Source organism: Telmatherina bonti (assembly GCF_933228915.1).
Source record: "Telmatherina bonti genome assembly, chromosome: 1".
NCBI classification, from domain to species: Eukaryota; Metazoa; Chordata; class Actinopteri; order Atheriniformes; family Telmatherinidae; genus Telmatherina; species Telmatherina bonti.
In genome coordinates this window covers 13,563,575-13,580,649 of record NC_136619.1, presented here as the reverse complement: position 1 = coordinate 13,580,649, position 17,075 = coordinate 13,563,575, and the positions used below count along the sequence as shown (strand labels likewise).

General features: G+C 40.9%; 1 protein-coding gene across 1 annotated transcript; it reads right to left on the bottom strand.

Moving 5' to 3' along the window:
* Positions 1-4,391: 4,391 nt before the first annotated feature.
* On the bottom strand, positions 4,392-11,465 carry cplx3b (complexin 3b; the record flags this gene model as incomplete). The annotated part of the gene is made up of 3 exons (XM_079245127.1): positions 4,392-4,616; positions 4,732-4,819; positions 11,308-11,465. The coding sequence occupies 3 exons, from the start codon at positions 11,463-11,465 to the stop codon at positions 4,392-4,394; spliced, it is 471 nt and encodes a 156-aa protein (XP_079101253.1).
* Between the last annotated feature and the right edge of the window lie 5,610 nt (positions 11,466-17,075).

Here is a 17,075-nt window from a genome sequence, read left to right as displayed (position 1 = left end):
AGAGCTTGCAAAGTGCATTCCTTTACAAGAAGCTAACATCTGCAAACTTGGCTGCTTCCATTTTCACCGCAGAAAAAGCCAAACATGCATCCCCAGAGCAGGGAGATGACTACCTCTACGTCTACCCCTCCCACAAAAGTCCTCGCTAATTGTCACTCTTTCCTCCCGCTCCCCTCCACCTCCCATTCTGCAAGGTTTTTTAAGCCCCGATTGATAGAAGACAAAGGCAGAGAATAGTATTTTCTGGCCCGTTTCACCCTGATTGTGTCGGACCGGCCGTGCGGTGGCCCAGTGTCCCTCCAGGCTAGAGATTGTTCACGCACTGCGGCTACCAACAGAGAGAGCTTCAGCATCAATATATTTTACAGCTATTCCCTTTCACACTGCACTTGAAAACTAGCAATAGCTCAGGCTTTGCTGCCACTGAAATGGTAAGTAACTGGCTTGTTGTTGTTGCGGGGAGGGCTTCGTTAAGGAGGCTGTGCCAGTTTAGCAGCAACGCCACAAAACATTGATCGCAATAGAAGCAATAACTGCTGCAAAACATGAAATATGCCAGGTTTTATCTTTGAAACTTCAGTTAAAGTTTATTAGTTAGTTGAAGTTGTTAAAGTTTACTTTTTTATGTACTTTTTTTTTTATTTCATACGTGCAACAGATGAAAAAGTGGATAAGGAAAGATGTCATTTAGAGCAGGTAACTATGGCTGAGCCTCTGAGAGACATATGCTTGCTCTGGTTGTTTCATTATTGTGTGAGAAAGTTGTTGAAATGTTTAATAGCAACATTTCTAAAACACAGATTGGAAGAGATGTGCAGATTTCACCTTCCAAAGTTTTTAAATGTATTAATAAAGCATTTAATTTTCCATATAAATGTATCAGATTGCACTATGTCTCTTACTTGGTCATTACTGGGACAGGTTCTGGCCCCCCTCATTTAACCATGCAAACCAGGGATACTCAATCCAGGTCCTGGAGGACATGTATCCTGGTGGTTTCCAAGTGTCCCTGCTGCAACACACCTGATTCAAATGAGTGTGCATTTAGCAGACATGTGCAGAAGTTGTCTGAGTCTGGTGTGTTCCAGCAGGGGCAGCAGGAAAACCTGCAGGACACTGGGCCTTGAGGTCCAGGATTGAGGGTCCGTGATGTAAACAATGAGAAAGAATTCATTCTGGACACAAACTGGACCTCAAACAGCATGGCATCAAGGAAATTAATCATTGATTGATCATAACTTCACGGGCAGGAAAACTTAAGGGGAGAGCACCCCTCAGGAATATTGCTTAAAATTTTACAAGATAAAAGGAAGATGCTGTGTGCCGTCACCGTCTCTAGAGAGAGGCATCTGAGATGGTGCAGCCCGCTGTGGAAATGTGTATTGTGGAAGGACCGGTGATATGAAAATCTTCTTTTTAGGAATAGAACCACATTGTGGGCTATGGACTGAAAATTAAAAGAACTTAGCAACAAGACGTCAAGTCAAACACTGCACTAATATCAGCACACTCATCAAAACTCATTCACACATTGTTAACGGCAGGATCAGCACAGAAAAGTGGGAAAATCTCAGTCAAGCTTGTTCTCCAGATGTATTCATGTGTTTTTCAAAAATGACAATCCAAGAGCCTGTTCTGCACGTATTCCAGAGACATGGCTGAGGAAGAGGGGATGGATGTGGGACTGGCTCACCTGCAGTCCTGACCTATCCAAGGCAGTGAAATGAACACCGTCAGACTTATTTGAAAATATGAATGAAACAAAATAGCATGAAATGTCAGGACACCAATAAATGTCTTATTTCTTAGTGTCCTCGGTGCCTGAGGTGTTTAGTCTGTACTGCCAGAAGAAAAGGCAACATTACAACACATTATATGTTTAACTTTTTTAGGAATCTGCTGCAGATCTGAAATGTGTTTTTTTTAAAAGAAAAAAAAAAAAAACTAAGCATCTTGGTTACAGATATGTGTGGATGATTTTATTTTCTGTCTCCACTGTGAGCGCCGTTCCAGTCAAGAGTGTATTTTTGTCTCCACCTGCTGTTCAAGCTGCTGCAGATGTAAGAAGAAGAAAAAACATGCACAAAGAAGTAATGCTGCTCTGTGTCATAAAATGAAGAAAAACAAACTGTTATCACAAAAATAAGTTTATTGCAGTTAAAACTTGAAAAAAAAAATCACTGAATTACTCCAAGACAGAGTGACGGAGATACAGAGAAACGAAGAACAAGAAGAGGCTGCGTATCATAGCAACCATTTCCTGGAAAATCTCTTCCACAGGTTTACAGCACAGAAACTACGCTTATGTATTATCATTATTATCACTGACTTATTATTTCCAGTTACACACACTCATACTAATCAAAAGAGTTTTGATCTATGGCTTCGCTTCCACCAATAATGTCATCTCGTATGATCACAGATGACAGATTCTGTTAGCTCTATTAGAAAAGGACTTATTGCAACTTTCCCTTCTCCGTCATGTCATTATTATATTACTGTCCATCGATTACATGAAAATAATCAATGATTTTAGAATGTGTTGCCCCATTTTCCATTTGGTAAGGGGGGGTTTGGGTTACCTACAGAAAGAAAATGACTTCTAATATTCTGGATTTTGACAATAGAAATGACAATTTTTAATGAAAACTTTACAGTTTAGTCATTCAGAAACTTAGTTTAGTGAGACCAGAGCAGACGTCCACCGAAGCACCACCGATACTGAAATTAAATACAGTAAAAAAAAAAAAAAAAATAGAGAAAAAAGGAAGTTAAATAAATATTTCATATGAAAGTAGCACAACATCAACAGCATCCCATCTTAACTGCCTTCACAACCGAGGCAGAACCCTGTAGTGAGCTTTCACTGACTGTGGGCTCAGTAACACTACGATGAACACTCCCAGATTCAGCATAGAGGGGGGGGGGGGGGGGGGGGGGGGGGCGGGCGTTCTCTCTTTTTTTTTTTTTTCTCACAAAGACACCACTTGACATTTCACAACACGAAATCCACCAGCACGAAACATCCACTACCAAGATGATGACTGGCCAGATGAGATGGAGGACAAGGTGAAGATGGTGTGACGGTTGACAACACTACAAGATCCAGCGAGCTGCTGGAGAGCAAACCTGCTGCAGACTCCACGTAGATTTACACATCACACAACATAAATACTTGCATCTGGACTCGGTAGTTGCGTTATTACACACACTGCGGTTACACACTTTGGCATATATGTGCCATTTCCTCTATATTAGTTGGAGCATTGTCAGCAAAGGCTTTGGCATACAACTCCTAAAGCATTTACTTTTTTTTCTCATCAGAGCAGCTTTTATTTATTTTACTTTTTTTTTTTTTTACCATCTTAATGCAGCATTTGCACAGATTTATTCACAATATACTTGATATGGAGGCTGGGTTAAATTTAGGAGCACAGTTACTGCACACACTTACATGTACGTAATTACAACCTACAAACTGCTGCAAGTCTAAAAAGTGGCTTTCAGTATTGGAACGTGGAACTTGAAAGAAGACAACCTTGATGGCCAAGGCACACTAAAGTACAGAAAAAGCTATAAGCTATATAAAAAAAAAAGTCTTCATGGTGATATGTGTTGGAAAAGATTAATACTACTTCAGAAAGAAATCAAGCTTATTGTTGCTTTAAAGAAATATTGCCAGCTTCTGTAGTTTTGTGCTTCTTGTACGAGAATTATAAACAACCCCACAATAAGCGGTTTCATTGTGTTTACCCTGAATAAAGAACTAAATTTCCCAAATTTAGCATAACGCATGAACCAGTGTAAGCCTTGAGCGTGTGTGTTTTCAGTCCAACCATGCAGCTGATCACAGTGATCCCCTCTTATTGAAAGTGCATGTGTTCATCAGTGGAATCAGCTGCTATGTGTGTTGTAAGAAAACACACAGCTAGGGCCTCTGCTGCAGAACCATAACGTGGTGTCACTGGTAATGTGGGTGCAGAGAGCGAGGAGCCCGGGGAATGGAGGAAAAGGAGCAGAGGATCTGATATACTCGACAAACTTTTGCTCAGAGGAGTAGTTGCTCACACGGCAGAAACGGTCTTATCTGGAATATCTGAGTGGGATATGCCGCTTTTTTTTTTTTTTTTAAATTCTGTATTGAACAGCTGGTTGATTTCTGTGAAAATGACATTCAGGACCTTCAGGATTTAGAATGATTTTGTACGTTTAGTAAGACAAGATGTCATAGGGTTTGGTCGGATGTTCACCGCTAAAAAAAAAACTGTAATTATGCGACTGTGCCGACTGACATTCCACTAAAGCGTTGAGAAAATTCCTACACCCAGAGCAGCTCTGCCTCTGAAAAATATTTGCTCAAGTATAACTGATCTCCTGAGACTCAGAGCCGATCACATGAGACTGCAGTTTTCTGTCTGCTTTTTAAGGTCTTCCAGGGTGGCCTGGGCTTTGTCTTTCAGCTGGTCCATGTCCACGTTCTGGATGTTGGACAGCTGGCCCAGCACCGACTGCTTGTGTGTCTCCTCCTGGTTGTCCTCTGCGATCATCTTGGCCAGCTCTGTGGGTAACACCACGTCATCCCCCGCTTGCTGGATCTGGGTCTCATCAACCTCGTTCTGACAAGCAGATGCACAAGAAAAGGGAGAAATAACCACATGTCACCTCAGAGAATAAATACGTCCATTGATCTCTTTCATTCTGAAGAAGCAAAGCCATTTATGAATAACTTACCTTTGGTAGTCTATACTTATCCCGGAAATGGCTTCTAACTGTGGCTCTCTCTGCTTTCTTCTGGGCGAAATGAGCTTCTCTTTCTTGTCTGCAAGACAGGTAACAAATAAAATCTTCTTTTAAACTCTAAGATCCATAAATTTAAAGTCAATACAAAGCCACTCATTAGAAATCTGAAAAAAATGAAGATGTGTCCTTAATTTGCATTTGCATCCCTGCCATGGGAGTGTTAGAGGACTCCAGTCCTGCTGGATCTGGACCACAGAAGCCTTGGAGGCTAGCATTACCACGTGTCCTCCTTAACAACAGGGTAAGGAGCCAGCGGAAGATGGAGCTGCAGCCGTGATGCCGTGGGGGGAAAAGCAAAGAGATGTTCTACTTGTGTTTGGGAACCCCAGATGTAGCTCTCCATCTATCCAGCATTCCTCTGAGGGATTCAACATGAGATGGGGGACAGACTAAATGCTGACTCACTATCACACGGTTAACACTGTCAACTAATCTTAAATCACTGAGTAAAAGAGTTGAAGCACCATAAATATCTTTATATTTTGCTTCCTAAGGAAACAAGACTTTTTGTTGTATTTTAAAATGTGCTCAAGCAATATTTTTCCAAACTTTCTGAAAGTCTTACAAAGTTTATCTTTGCTGCTTTATTGTTTATTTTCAGTGCAGTCCTTCCTCGTGACACTTTTCAGAGACATTTTCCTGTTTGTTAAACCACCCAATGTTGACCTGAGCATCTTCAAAACACAAAGTCTGTCAACTCAAAGGATGAACCAGTGATGTGTCTTCAAATAGCAGAGAATTTTGTTTTTAGTCAACCTGTGGCAAATACACACACAAAAAAAAAGAAGAGTTTTCCAGGTATAAAATTATATATTTTTTTCATTTTCCCAAAGAGCTGAAAACTTGGCTTATCTCAACATTGTGAGAAGCAGGTCTAGAAGACATTATGAAGCAGATGAACAGCATTGAAAGCGATGTCCTTTAATAATACCATCACAACAGCAAGATGGCTGTCATTCTTAAAGGAAAGGAAAGATGGAGAAAAAGCGGAGATATGTCAAGTGGCACAAGAACTGGACTGAAAATTAGAGGCAACAAGTCTGATGGGTCCCCAGAGTCCAAAACTCAACATTATAGAAGCAGAGTGGGATCATCTTGAACAAGACAGAAGAAAACCGAACATTCAAAGAAAACCTTTTAAATGTCCTTCAAGAAGTCTGCAGAACCTTTCCTCAAGACTGCTTAAAGAAATCACAACTCTTGTCCAAGAGTGGTCGGTATGTGTTGAGAAATAAAAGTTTTCAAAATAAATATTGATGTTGAAGCTCATTTGAAATGCACAAACACCATTTTGCCCTCTGTCTTGTGTTACTAATTATGTTTGCTCATATACTGCTCCTACTTCATGTTTTCCAGGCAAAGTGTGAAGAAATGAGGAGTGGCTTCGGTCATTTGTACATTACTGTACAGGGCTTTGTGGGGTGATGAATCCCCCAGAACCTGAACCTCAACATTATCATCATCTTAACAGAGAACGAAACAAAAGATGCCAACATCCACAGAAGAGCATTGGAACATCCTTGCAGAAGATCACTTAAAGAAATTAGCGTGACGTCTTCTCTAAGAAGCTTCAGCGCTTCAGTAAGCTTATTAGAAATGTACAACCTGTGTTTGTCTCTATGTTTGCATATCAACAAACCGCTGCACTCATTTAATGTTTTCAAATAAATGCATAAAAATATAATTAGTGCTGCAAGATCATTGCACCGCTGTGTGTTTGTTAAACTGTTTCCAAATGGTTTCAATCAGGGGTGACAAACATATGGCCCGGGGGCTAAAACTGGCCCACTAAAGGGTCCAATCTGGTCCGCAATCTGGTCCGCAAGATGAATTTGGTAGATGTGAAAAAGATATAAAACAAGATTAACGACAATTTTATGATAAAATAAACTGTAATTCCTGTATTTAATCCATGTCACATTGTATTTTTTTTGTTTAGATATAAAACATTTTCAGGGCAAGAGTATAGCTTATTTCTGTCTTTTTTCGTCTTTCTTTCTTTATAAATCTGATATCAGTTTTTATTAATATTATTGTTCCTTTCAGACAGTCAGCTGTACTACACACATGAGGAAATATACACACACACACACATTTAAAATAACTTATAAGCCTTGAAAAGTTACTTTAAATATAATGTGAAATATTGTTTTTCAGTTCCAGCTATCAGAATTGACATGGATCTATTTCAAATAGTAAATTGTAAATTATGTAAATGTTCACATATAAATAAATAAAAAATAATATTCAAAAATTTATATTACTTTTTTTAAATATAAACATAAACATATACATATACAATATGATCATTTTTTCAAAATATATAAAATTAATTAATTAATAATTCTAAAAATAAAAACATCTAAAGTTTTGGTCACATTTAAACATAAAAAATGTATCAAATTTATTATATAAATTCATGAATATATTTCTACATAAAAATGGTTAAATAATGTGTACACAGTGGGTACAAACACAGTGTCCAGCGTTAACTTAATGAGATGAGATGGGAAGGTTTGGTCTCCCCAGTTCCTCTTACTGTTAAAACAATCCCAGAAAAGGAGGGTCAGTTTTAGTTATTTTTTGAGGAATTTTGTCCGTTTTTCATGCAAACAGCTTCTAGTTGAGGAACTTTTTTACGTCCATCTTTAGTTCTAAATTTCTGGGGATAAGTTGGTGAACGAGTTAACCCTTTTAGAAACTACAAAGTTATTATTTATCCCATTACAAATTCCATCCTGTTTTAACCTTTTATCTGCAGGTGAAATGTTTATTTTAAGAACTTGCTGTATCAGAGTTAAATCAATTCTTTCTTCTTTCTTTCTCTCTTTATTTAATTAATTTAATTAGGACAAATTTGTACAAATTCAACACAGTGTGTGAATATGTCAGATTTCGCTAGGAGCTACTTTCCTTCTGTAGTCCTCAGGTTCATCAGGGGGATATGTCTTTTGAGCTGCATTACAAGCCCCAACCATGATCATTCTGCCACCGTGCTTAACAGCTGCAGACATGTTTGTTCCATTAAGACAGTGGTTCCCAAACTTTTTCATCAACGACAATAATGTCGAGCCCCCCCACCCATCACATGGACCACAGATACATACTAAGAAATACCTCCTTAGTTTTAGTGGCTGTATTGTAGGTATCTATAATTAAAATCGTGTCAGGACTATTATCCATTCTTTTAAACCAGGAATCTCTGCAAACGACTTTAGGTGAGTGAAGTTTATTATGAGACGATGCTGCTTTAGTAAAACAACTTTTCTATATATGATAGTTTATTTCTAAAGTAACCTGCAGGCTTTTCTTTGTGTTCAGGATGAAATCTACACAAGTGGTGGTGTAACTTGTTTAGCTTCATACTTCATTATATTAGATGATAATATTTTGGTACATGCAAAAGAATGCATTCTCATTATTACCCACCATTGATTATTATTATTATTACTTGTCAAGCAGGGACAGATATATTCCATCGTAGTTTGTTCTCTTTTTTTACTACTTGAAGTCTCTCTTGTTGATTTATCATCATTTTCTATGAGTACTTTTACAAATTCATCCAGTGTAAGAACTCCCAAGTTTTATTTAGCCTTACCGCGCCCCCCCTGTGACAACTCTGGGCCCCCCCTGGGGGGCCCGCCCCCCAGTTTGGGAACCACTGCATTAAGATATGGTTGCCCTTTGTCTTTGCAGCCCAAAAGTTTTATTTCAGCCTCTTCAGTGTGCAGAACTGGTTTCTAAAATACACCAAACCTGTAAAGAGGTTCAGTTTTAAAGCTATGATGCTAGAAAGACTTCCTCATATGGATGTGTTTTTGTTGTATCTTCTTAAAGACTGGTTTTGGTCGAATGATTTTTGTCATGATGTGTGTTTTGTACCTTTAGTTCTGGTTTCCTGTTTTGGTTTGTAGTCTTCCCTGTTTAGTTCCTTTGTGTCTTGTTTCTTGTTTAGCCTTTGTTCCCATTCATGAGATTAACCTGGACTCATTTGTTAATTCATTACACCTGTGTCTTGTTTGGACTCCCTGTATTTGTTCCCCGTGGTTCCTGTTCCCATTACTGGTCTATTGTGTGTTCTTGTGTTAGTGGCATGTGTTAGTCGTTAATCTTGATGTTGCATCCCGGGCTCCTGTTCCTGCATCACACCTCCACCACTCCAAACTTGACAGATTTTATAGTTACTTTTTTTTTGTATGTCTTATTTTATTTTATTGGACATATTGAAATAAACTTTCCAAACTTTCCAACAATTACAGAAGGTCTTAAAAAGTTTTGTATGATTCTCCAAAACTTAAGTCAGTGTCAGCTTTATTAATAAGTGTTAATAAACCATGTTAGGTGTTTGCTGAGAGGAGCACATGGTTGCTGATTGTTGGAATAAGGTTTAATGAGTTAAAGTAATCATAAGCCAAAGCTCTAACCAACCAATGAAGATCAGAGTCATGGTGAAAGGACTGTAAGACCTCAGATTTCTTTGAGTTAACTTTTAGTATGACCCACTAGGGTAATTTGGCCATGTTGGGCGAAAATATCCAGAACTGAACTCTGTTTGTCATTTGTCCTTTCAAAGTCAGTCTCATAAGCAATCCATCAAACAGTATGTGATCCCTCCAGCAGAGGGCAGGCAGCTGTCACTGCTTCCTTCCCTTCACAGGGATCACGGGGGATCGTCATCATATTTCACCCCTGTGAACTGCTAAATTTGCTTAAATACCTCGGACCTTGTGCAGCAACACAACACAATGCTGAACAAACACCCCGAGGCAAAACGTGACATGATCGCAGCGACAACAACAACAGTTTTGTTACAGTCAGTGAAACGCAGCAGGTTCTTATAACAGGAGGAAACAGATCATTTTCATCAGAGCAAGACTGCACAGACAGAAGCTGGAGGACTGAGGCACTGCTCACAAAGAAGTGCTTTGTGTAAGAGGAAGGTCATTTTTCTAAAGATGCAGCCTCCCTGTTTCTGCCAGCATGGTCTGGAGTTCGCTTTAGATTAATGTGAGCGGGCCAAACACCAAGGGGCCACCGGGGCTGTGAGGGGCCACACAGCGTTCACTTGCAGCCAGTGAGCAGCTTTGTGTCTTCCTCTCTCTCAAGGGCATCAGATGACCAGGGTTGTCACTGTGGCCCAGGCGCTGAGGGTGATAAAATGTCTACATGTGACATGCCACTGTGAGCAGACCCCACCACACACACACACACACACACACACACACACACACACACACACACACACACACACACACACACACACACACACACACACACACACACAACAGCTTTATTCTGCTTTAATGTGAGCAGAACGGACTTCTCGATGATCTATGCTCATGTTTAGCACCTCTGACTAATAGATCTTTCCCACTGAAGGTCACGTTGTGACGGAAGAGCGTGCCTCCAGCAGAGCTCAGTGGGCTGAGCCGAGTGTTAATGCTGTCAGCGTCAGGACCACACCTCCCACTCATTCCTCAAATATCTCCACACGCTACCACGAGACAGTTTGGGTTAAAATGTTCATGAAAGGTGTTAATTCATGATGGGAGTCAGCAGGAGACCCAACCAAACTGGACCTCTGCAGAGAAAAGAACATGTTTTCAGATCTGAAACATTATTCAACGTTATTTATTAATTAAATTCAGTTTAATTCTGCTTTATTTGTGTTATGCCATATCTGACAGGCGATTATTTAGTCATAATCTAATATGGAGAGTCCTGCTCAAGGGAAGGATCACACTAATCAAGAGTGAGCTTCTGTCTGCAGGAGGAACTCCGCCAAACGACCTTGTTGTTCACTTGTGTCCTTAAGTGCGCTCTGAAGATGTAAAAACAAAGCAAAACAAACCAAAGAAGAAAGAAAACAAACAAACAAGCATGACATTCGGGCAATAAGTAATTTGTTATTTAAGATGGAGTAAATATATGTGAAAAGGGAATATAATATGACTGGATTATAAATGCAAATATGAAATATTAAACTAAATCGGGGTCCAACAATCATCTGGATGATGCAATTAGGTAAAAAGAGAGAAAGAAGCAAACCAAACAAGCAAGAAAAACAAAACATTTGAATGAATTAACATTAATAAGGGTTGTTTGCGCTCTGATAATCATTACTTTATTTATTTAATTGTCTGCTTCAGCCGCGCGCACGGAGAGAGGGAACATATCTCGCTCCGGGCACAATTCCCCATGAACATTTGGATGAAAGAGTGATTCCAGGAACCTTGAAATGAAAATAGTTCTTCAGATTCAGATTTTTTGCCGAAGCTAAGAGACGGAGAGCTCCTTGGGCAAGAGGAGCAGCTGTGCGTGGAGCGCTCGCATTATGGCACCGACGCGTAAAAAAGCGCGCAGCGCACTGAGCGCTCCCCGTTGTTTACACATACAGAGAGACCGTTCAAACAAGCCGCGATTGAGTCGCTTTCACTGACAGATTCAGTCGTTTTTAATCAGAAGTTCAAACCACACACACCACATGAACTTAAATAACTGCCTTACTTTTCCTCCTCTAACTGTTGCTGGTATTGTTCAAATTCTTCTTGAGTCATCCCCTGCGCGGCGGCTTCTGATTTCTCCCCTTCAGGTTTCTCCTCCGTCAGTCCGCCAGTCAGGTTCTTCAGCTGTCCGCCCACCATGTGTTTCACCATGAAAGCCATTGCTGTGAACCGGAGAGTCCTCGCTTTGATCGACTGAAGTTGAAGGCTCGGTGCGCTCTTGGGTAGAGCGGTGGCGATGGATGGAGAGATGCCAAGCAAGTGGCGTTTAAGCCAGACGTTTGAGGTCCAAACAAAAGAGACCGTATTTTTTTTTTCAGAAAGGCTAATTGGGGGTGGGTGCAATCAAAGCCCTGTGATTTGGAAATCTCCGACGGGCGCGTCGGAAGCTGGCAGTTTCAGCACCACTGGCCCTGGACAGCTCCGCGCCGAGGAGGATGGAGAGAAGCAGCTCAGTTATGAGTCAACAAGTTTGGCGCTGAACTCTACCAATCCTGTGACTCCGTCCGTAGCCACCACTCCCCCCACCCAATCCCAAGCATCGCCGGACTGGGAGTGCGCGCGCCCTGCATCGTGGGCTGCACGGGATCCCGTGATTCGCCGTCTGATTATACCTCGCGATGGACCTCAGACAGAACTCCGGAGGTGACAAACAACACGTGACCGGGCTGAGTTTCTCCTGGCTGTTGTGGTGCCCTCTTTCTTCTCTTGGTGGTGGGGTGGGTGGGGGTCATGTAGCCGCTGGAGCCACATGAAGAGTTTGTCAACACACACACAGAAAGCTCCCTAATTGCAAATGAGTCAAATTGGTTGTCTGGGCATGTGTTTACTTTCCTGTCTTAATCATTTAGAAATGACGAGTCTCTCCATTAGATGCGCATGAATATGCCTCTGTTCAAAATATGAGAGGAAAATGAAATGTTTGCTGATTGAGTTCAACATTTAGCATTCAGATGGGGTCTCCAGATGCACGATTGTCTAGTCAACCCATCCCACAAGTGGGATCAGAAAGTCTGTGTCTTATGCTCGTTAGACCGTGTGCTTTTGGATGACACTGCAGATGACACAGTCTTTAGCTGGAGAGCCTCATATGTTAAAAAACATGACCTACATTTATGTGTGTGTGTGTGTGTGTGTGTGTGTGTGTGTGTGTGTGTGTGTGTGTGTGTGTGTGTGTGTGTGTGAGGAGTATTTTAAATCCCTATCTCTGTGAGAGTCTTGAAAACCAAAATGGAAAAAACAACTTTGATCAGAAGGCAACAACTTCAGCGTCGTGATCCTCCCAGCAGTCTGACATGGAGCCTGGCCTACTTTTCCAGTCCCTGTGGATCAGGAAAGACAGAGCGCGTCTCAACGTCTTTGTCACAGGCTTAGCGTGGCCCTGTTAGCCTATACCTGGCTCGCATTAAAATAAAAAAAAAAAAGTAGAAATAAAAAAAAAAATCTTCCTCCAACTTCAAAGCTGCCACCGGTGAATAGATTGAAACACAACGCAGTGAATAAGATCAAAACTGTAATCTCTGTGAAATTGAATAAAAGGAAAGAATGTGCCTAACCAGCACCTTTTACCATCACCTCATATGCTTTTGCTTTTGATATTCACACCAAGCCGCAGTTTCCAATCACTTTTTCATGGATTATCACTAAACCCTGACTACAGGTGATTTAGCAGGTGCAGGAGCAGGCTTTAATACAAGGTAATGTATATTAAACACACATGGAGTGTTTCGGTGCAGAGGACTACAGGCCTCTTATGATGACATGTTTTGGCAGCAGAGCTTTAAAAACAATCTACCTGCTGTAAACAGCAAGCGAAGTGGCTTTTATTGTCGAGTAAACCACGCTGTGCCGGTATCTGCCACTTTTCTGATGCACTGTTATCATTATTAGTGAACTAGAGAATGGATAGATACAGGAAATAATTAAATTAGTGAGTTTATACCAATATTCTTCCTTTGATTACTAGTTAAATATAGCATGTAACAGAGTTGTTTAGATCAAACAAACAAACAGAATAAATGATGTATTCAAGATTTGGTTTTCAGAGAGCATCGGACAAGGTTACAGGAAAGTCATGTCAATTTATGGCTGCATACTCATGTTTCCCTCCTGAGGTCACATCTTACATTACATGGCAGAAAATCCGTTAAGTGCAGCAGAGTTTATTCATAAAACTCCAAAGTCAGACATGTGATGTTCTGGCAGTGAGCTTTGTGTTGTTTCAGAGTGGGCAAAGCTGTCGGTCAGAGGTCTAGGTCCAGTGTTGGAGAAGAGACACATGGCTCAGAGGAAGATGTCAGCTTGCTTGAGGAGGATGTGTCAAGTATTTATGCATATGACACAGATCAACGAAGATAAAACCAGGACAGACAACTTATTCTTTATTGTATCATGCTGCAGGTGCTACCTGTGCATATTCTCAGTATTAAAACGACCACAATCTACATACAGAGAAAGCTGAATGATGCTCTGAAAACTTTATCAAAACCTCTGTCTGTCATAAGATATCTTCTCACACTGGACAGATGCTTAAACTCTGTCTTTTCAAAATAAAAGTTGACATGTTCTGACTTGTTCCAAACATAATTTGCACAGAAATGTTTTATTTTATGTTCAGACAGTAGGCTACATGTTATTCCCATAAAAAAATCAGAGGCAGATAAGGTGTCTGATGCGCATGATGTGTCTGCATCCCCTCTATTTTCACCTGCACCTGCTGTTTTACAGCAGGACTGCACAGGCATTACTAAGCTTGAGTGTGAAGCGCGTCATGACTAACGTAGTGTGAAGTAGGTGTAGCACGGGGGCAATGGAGGCAGAGACTCACATAAGCTAAATCCGGTCTTCCTTTGCAAATACAATTTGTTCATTTCAACATTCAAAGAAAAATTAATGTGTTTAATAAATGAGTACCTTTGAACCCTCTTATGGTCCACACTGGTGGTCATCAGTGGCCAAAATTCTGCCAGAACATAAACATTATTTCATCTGCAAATAAATCCATGACTTCACAACTACTAACTACTCCAGTATTGTGTACACGCGTATTGTGTGTGATTGTTAAGGAGTTACTCATCCCAAGCGGTGCTTTAGCATCTAATAAACAAAACCCAGAAGGTTCTCGCATCACACATAGTCGATTGTCCTTTCAGAGATACCGTAGCACACATGGTGATGCTAATACTGCAGCTGTATGTTGACCCAGGATAAGTACCAGTAGATATAAAAGGCTCATTCTGGGAGAATAAAGGCTTAATAGTTATTTTAGTAAAGTGATTAGATACCACTGGAAACCATTTTAATGACATATTACGTATTTTCTGTTTGTAAACTTTATTTACATGCTGTTTCTCATATGTTGTGTATAGTTTTTGTTGCATAAATAATGGTGTGATACCTTGTCCAACTAAGGTCATATTTACCTGATTTTGAAGCCTGAGGATGAACTTGTTTGTAAAACCTTCAAATTCAAAGAAGGCATATTTTCCTGTCCGCGTGACAGCAGATATTTACAGGCTCATATTTATGAGGTGACTGTGATGCTGATAACACTTTTGCAGTGGTATTACAGTGCGTTAAGCAGTTTGACTTCTAGATTTTAGGGTGGATATTGTCAGATCTTTTGTGCAAGTACAGAAGAGCTACATAAGCAGCTCACTCATCTTACAGGTCACGACATTCACATGAAATTCCCCGTGGTGTCAGTGGGACCAAGGAAATGCAATGTAGATGCAAGTGCTGTGCTTGAGTGAGCAAAATATTCAAGGGCAAATCAAAAGGTACTTCACATTAGTCCAGTGATGCAGACCCATATCAGTGTCAGAGGATGTATGATGGCACAGAGGGGTACTCACCCATCTTTGTCAAAGTATGTACTCTGCATTTATTGTGTGTTTTGGCAGCATTTTCCCAGCATCCAAATACTGACATTTTAATCTCCAGAGTATTTCACAGGTTGGATGACAGTGGGAGAATTTCCTGCAAATTCTGTGGTGGACTAGATCAGGTTGATATAATTTCACACTACACAATCTTTTTCTACCCTTTACTTACAACATGGGGACAGGAAGGGGACATTGGATCCAGTCAGCTGTATTCGTCTGTCACAAGCACATGACCATGATATGACACCTTCACAGGCAAATGCAGTGAAAAAAATAAAACATACTCACATTGCCTGATTTATAAATAGGCTCACGTTCATGCTCCCCGGCTCCTGCCTGGGCTCAGTTCATATTACAACCTACTCAGCTTCGACCGAAGCCTCGCTGTTCAGCGAAAACAGAGATTTCAGGTTCCTGTAAAGCATGTGTGAAGCGAATTTACATGCAAAGATTTCACACAGATGTTTGCTGCAAATCCATGTATGAGCATCGTTGCACATAAGCCCGACACAAACATCTGCGTTTAACATGTGCAATCACATTTTTTCTGCTCCAAAGTCCATCGTCTCTCTCACTAAATAGCAGAAAAAAGCCAGCTGATGTAAAAAGGGAATTTTAATCATTCACATTGTTCATGTGAGAAATCATATCTCTGGTTAGATGCGAATCTGAGTCCAATTTGAGGCAGCAACAAGAAAAGGTTAGACGGGCGTGACATGCTGCGTTGTTGTGAGCCAGGAGCAATCACAGAGTGAGTCGACATCATGGTGGCTGCTGCCCAGTCCCACTTCCAGCCCGGCTACACTTGATCTTCTGGGATTAGAAGAAGCCTGTGTGGGATTGGGTGAGAGATGGGCTTATGTACACCATCACTCGCTGATCCTCAGCAGCCGTGTGTTACACCTTTGTTTCTGCAGACAAGGAATTAGACTCATCAAGTGAATGTGCCCTGTGGCAGACAATACCCACATTCAGGGAGTTCTTAAAGTCACACAGGAGGAGATGATGCCATTAGCAAGTCACTGGGAGGCCGCTTGAAAGGCAAGCAGCGTGTATGTGTGAGTGTGTGCGGTATCTCCCATGTGGGATGATAAAATATCACACTAATCACATTAGAAGTGAAAAACCCTCCGTATGCTCTGTGACAAAGCTTTTTTTTTGTATCAGTGAAAGACTTTGCAGCCATTTGAATTCTGTGTCTACCTGCATCAGGGGCTGACCAGAGATGGAACCGACAGGTGGGGTCACAGCAGCGTGGCTCCATACGGTGGCCAGAGAGTCTCCCTAGCGCACATGGCTTGATGCCCTGCAGGCTGTCCACAAGGTGTTGAACCACACCACATGGCAGCATGGCAACTGTCCCCCCTGGCTAACATCAAGCATTTCCATTAAAGATGCCTTTAATGGCCTTGATTTACAGTAGGAAACCATTTAAACTTCAGGTTTTAAAGCTGCATAAAAGCTAATGTGCATTATTTTGTCCTTGGAGAAGATTCGGATGCTACTTGCCCAGGTTGTGAGATAGAAATATCTCCTTCTTGGTTTTTCTGCCTCCAGTCTGGTACAAGTGGAAGCAGATGGAAAGCTGTTTGTGGTGCTTACAAATAAAACATTGCATAAATAATATTAATGAACCATCTCTTTCCAGAAACGACACCTCAGTTTCACCGGAAAATCCACAGATCTCGCTGCCAACTGCCTTCACAGGGGCTGTTTCTTCAGTGGAAAGTAGTTCAGATGGATCCTTGACAGGGAAATCTGTGGATTATCCAGGATAACTGGGACACAGTTTTTGGAAAGAGATGTTACTGTGAAAAATAGTTTTTTTTCTACCCCGCTCAAACTTTCAAACACCTAGAAGAGAGGTGGACTTATGTCTGTTCCTCTC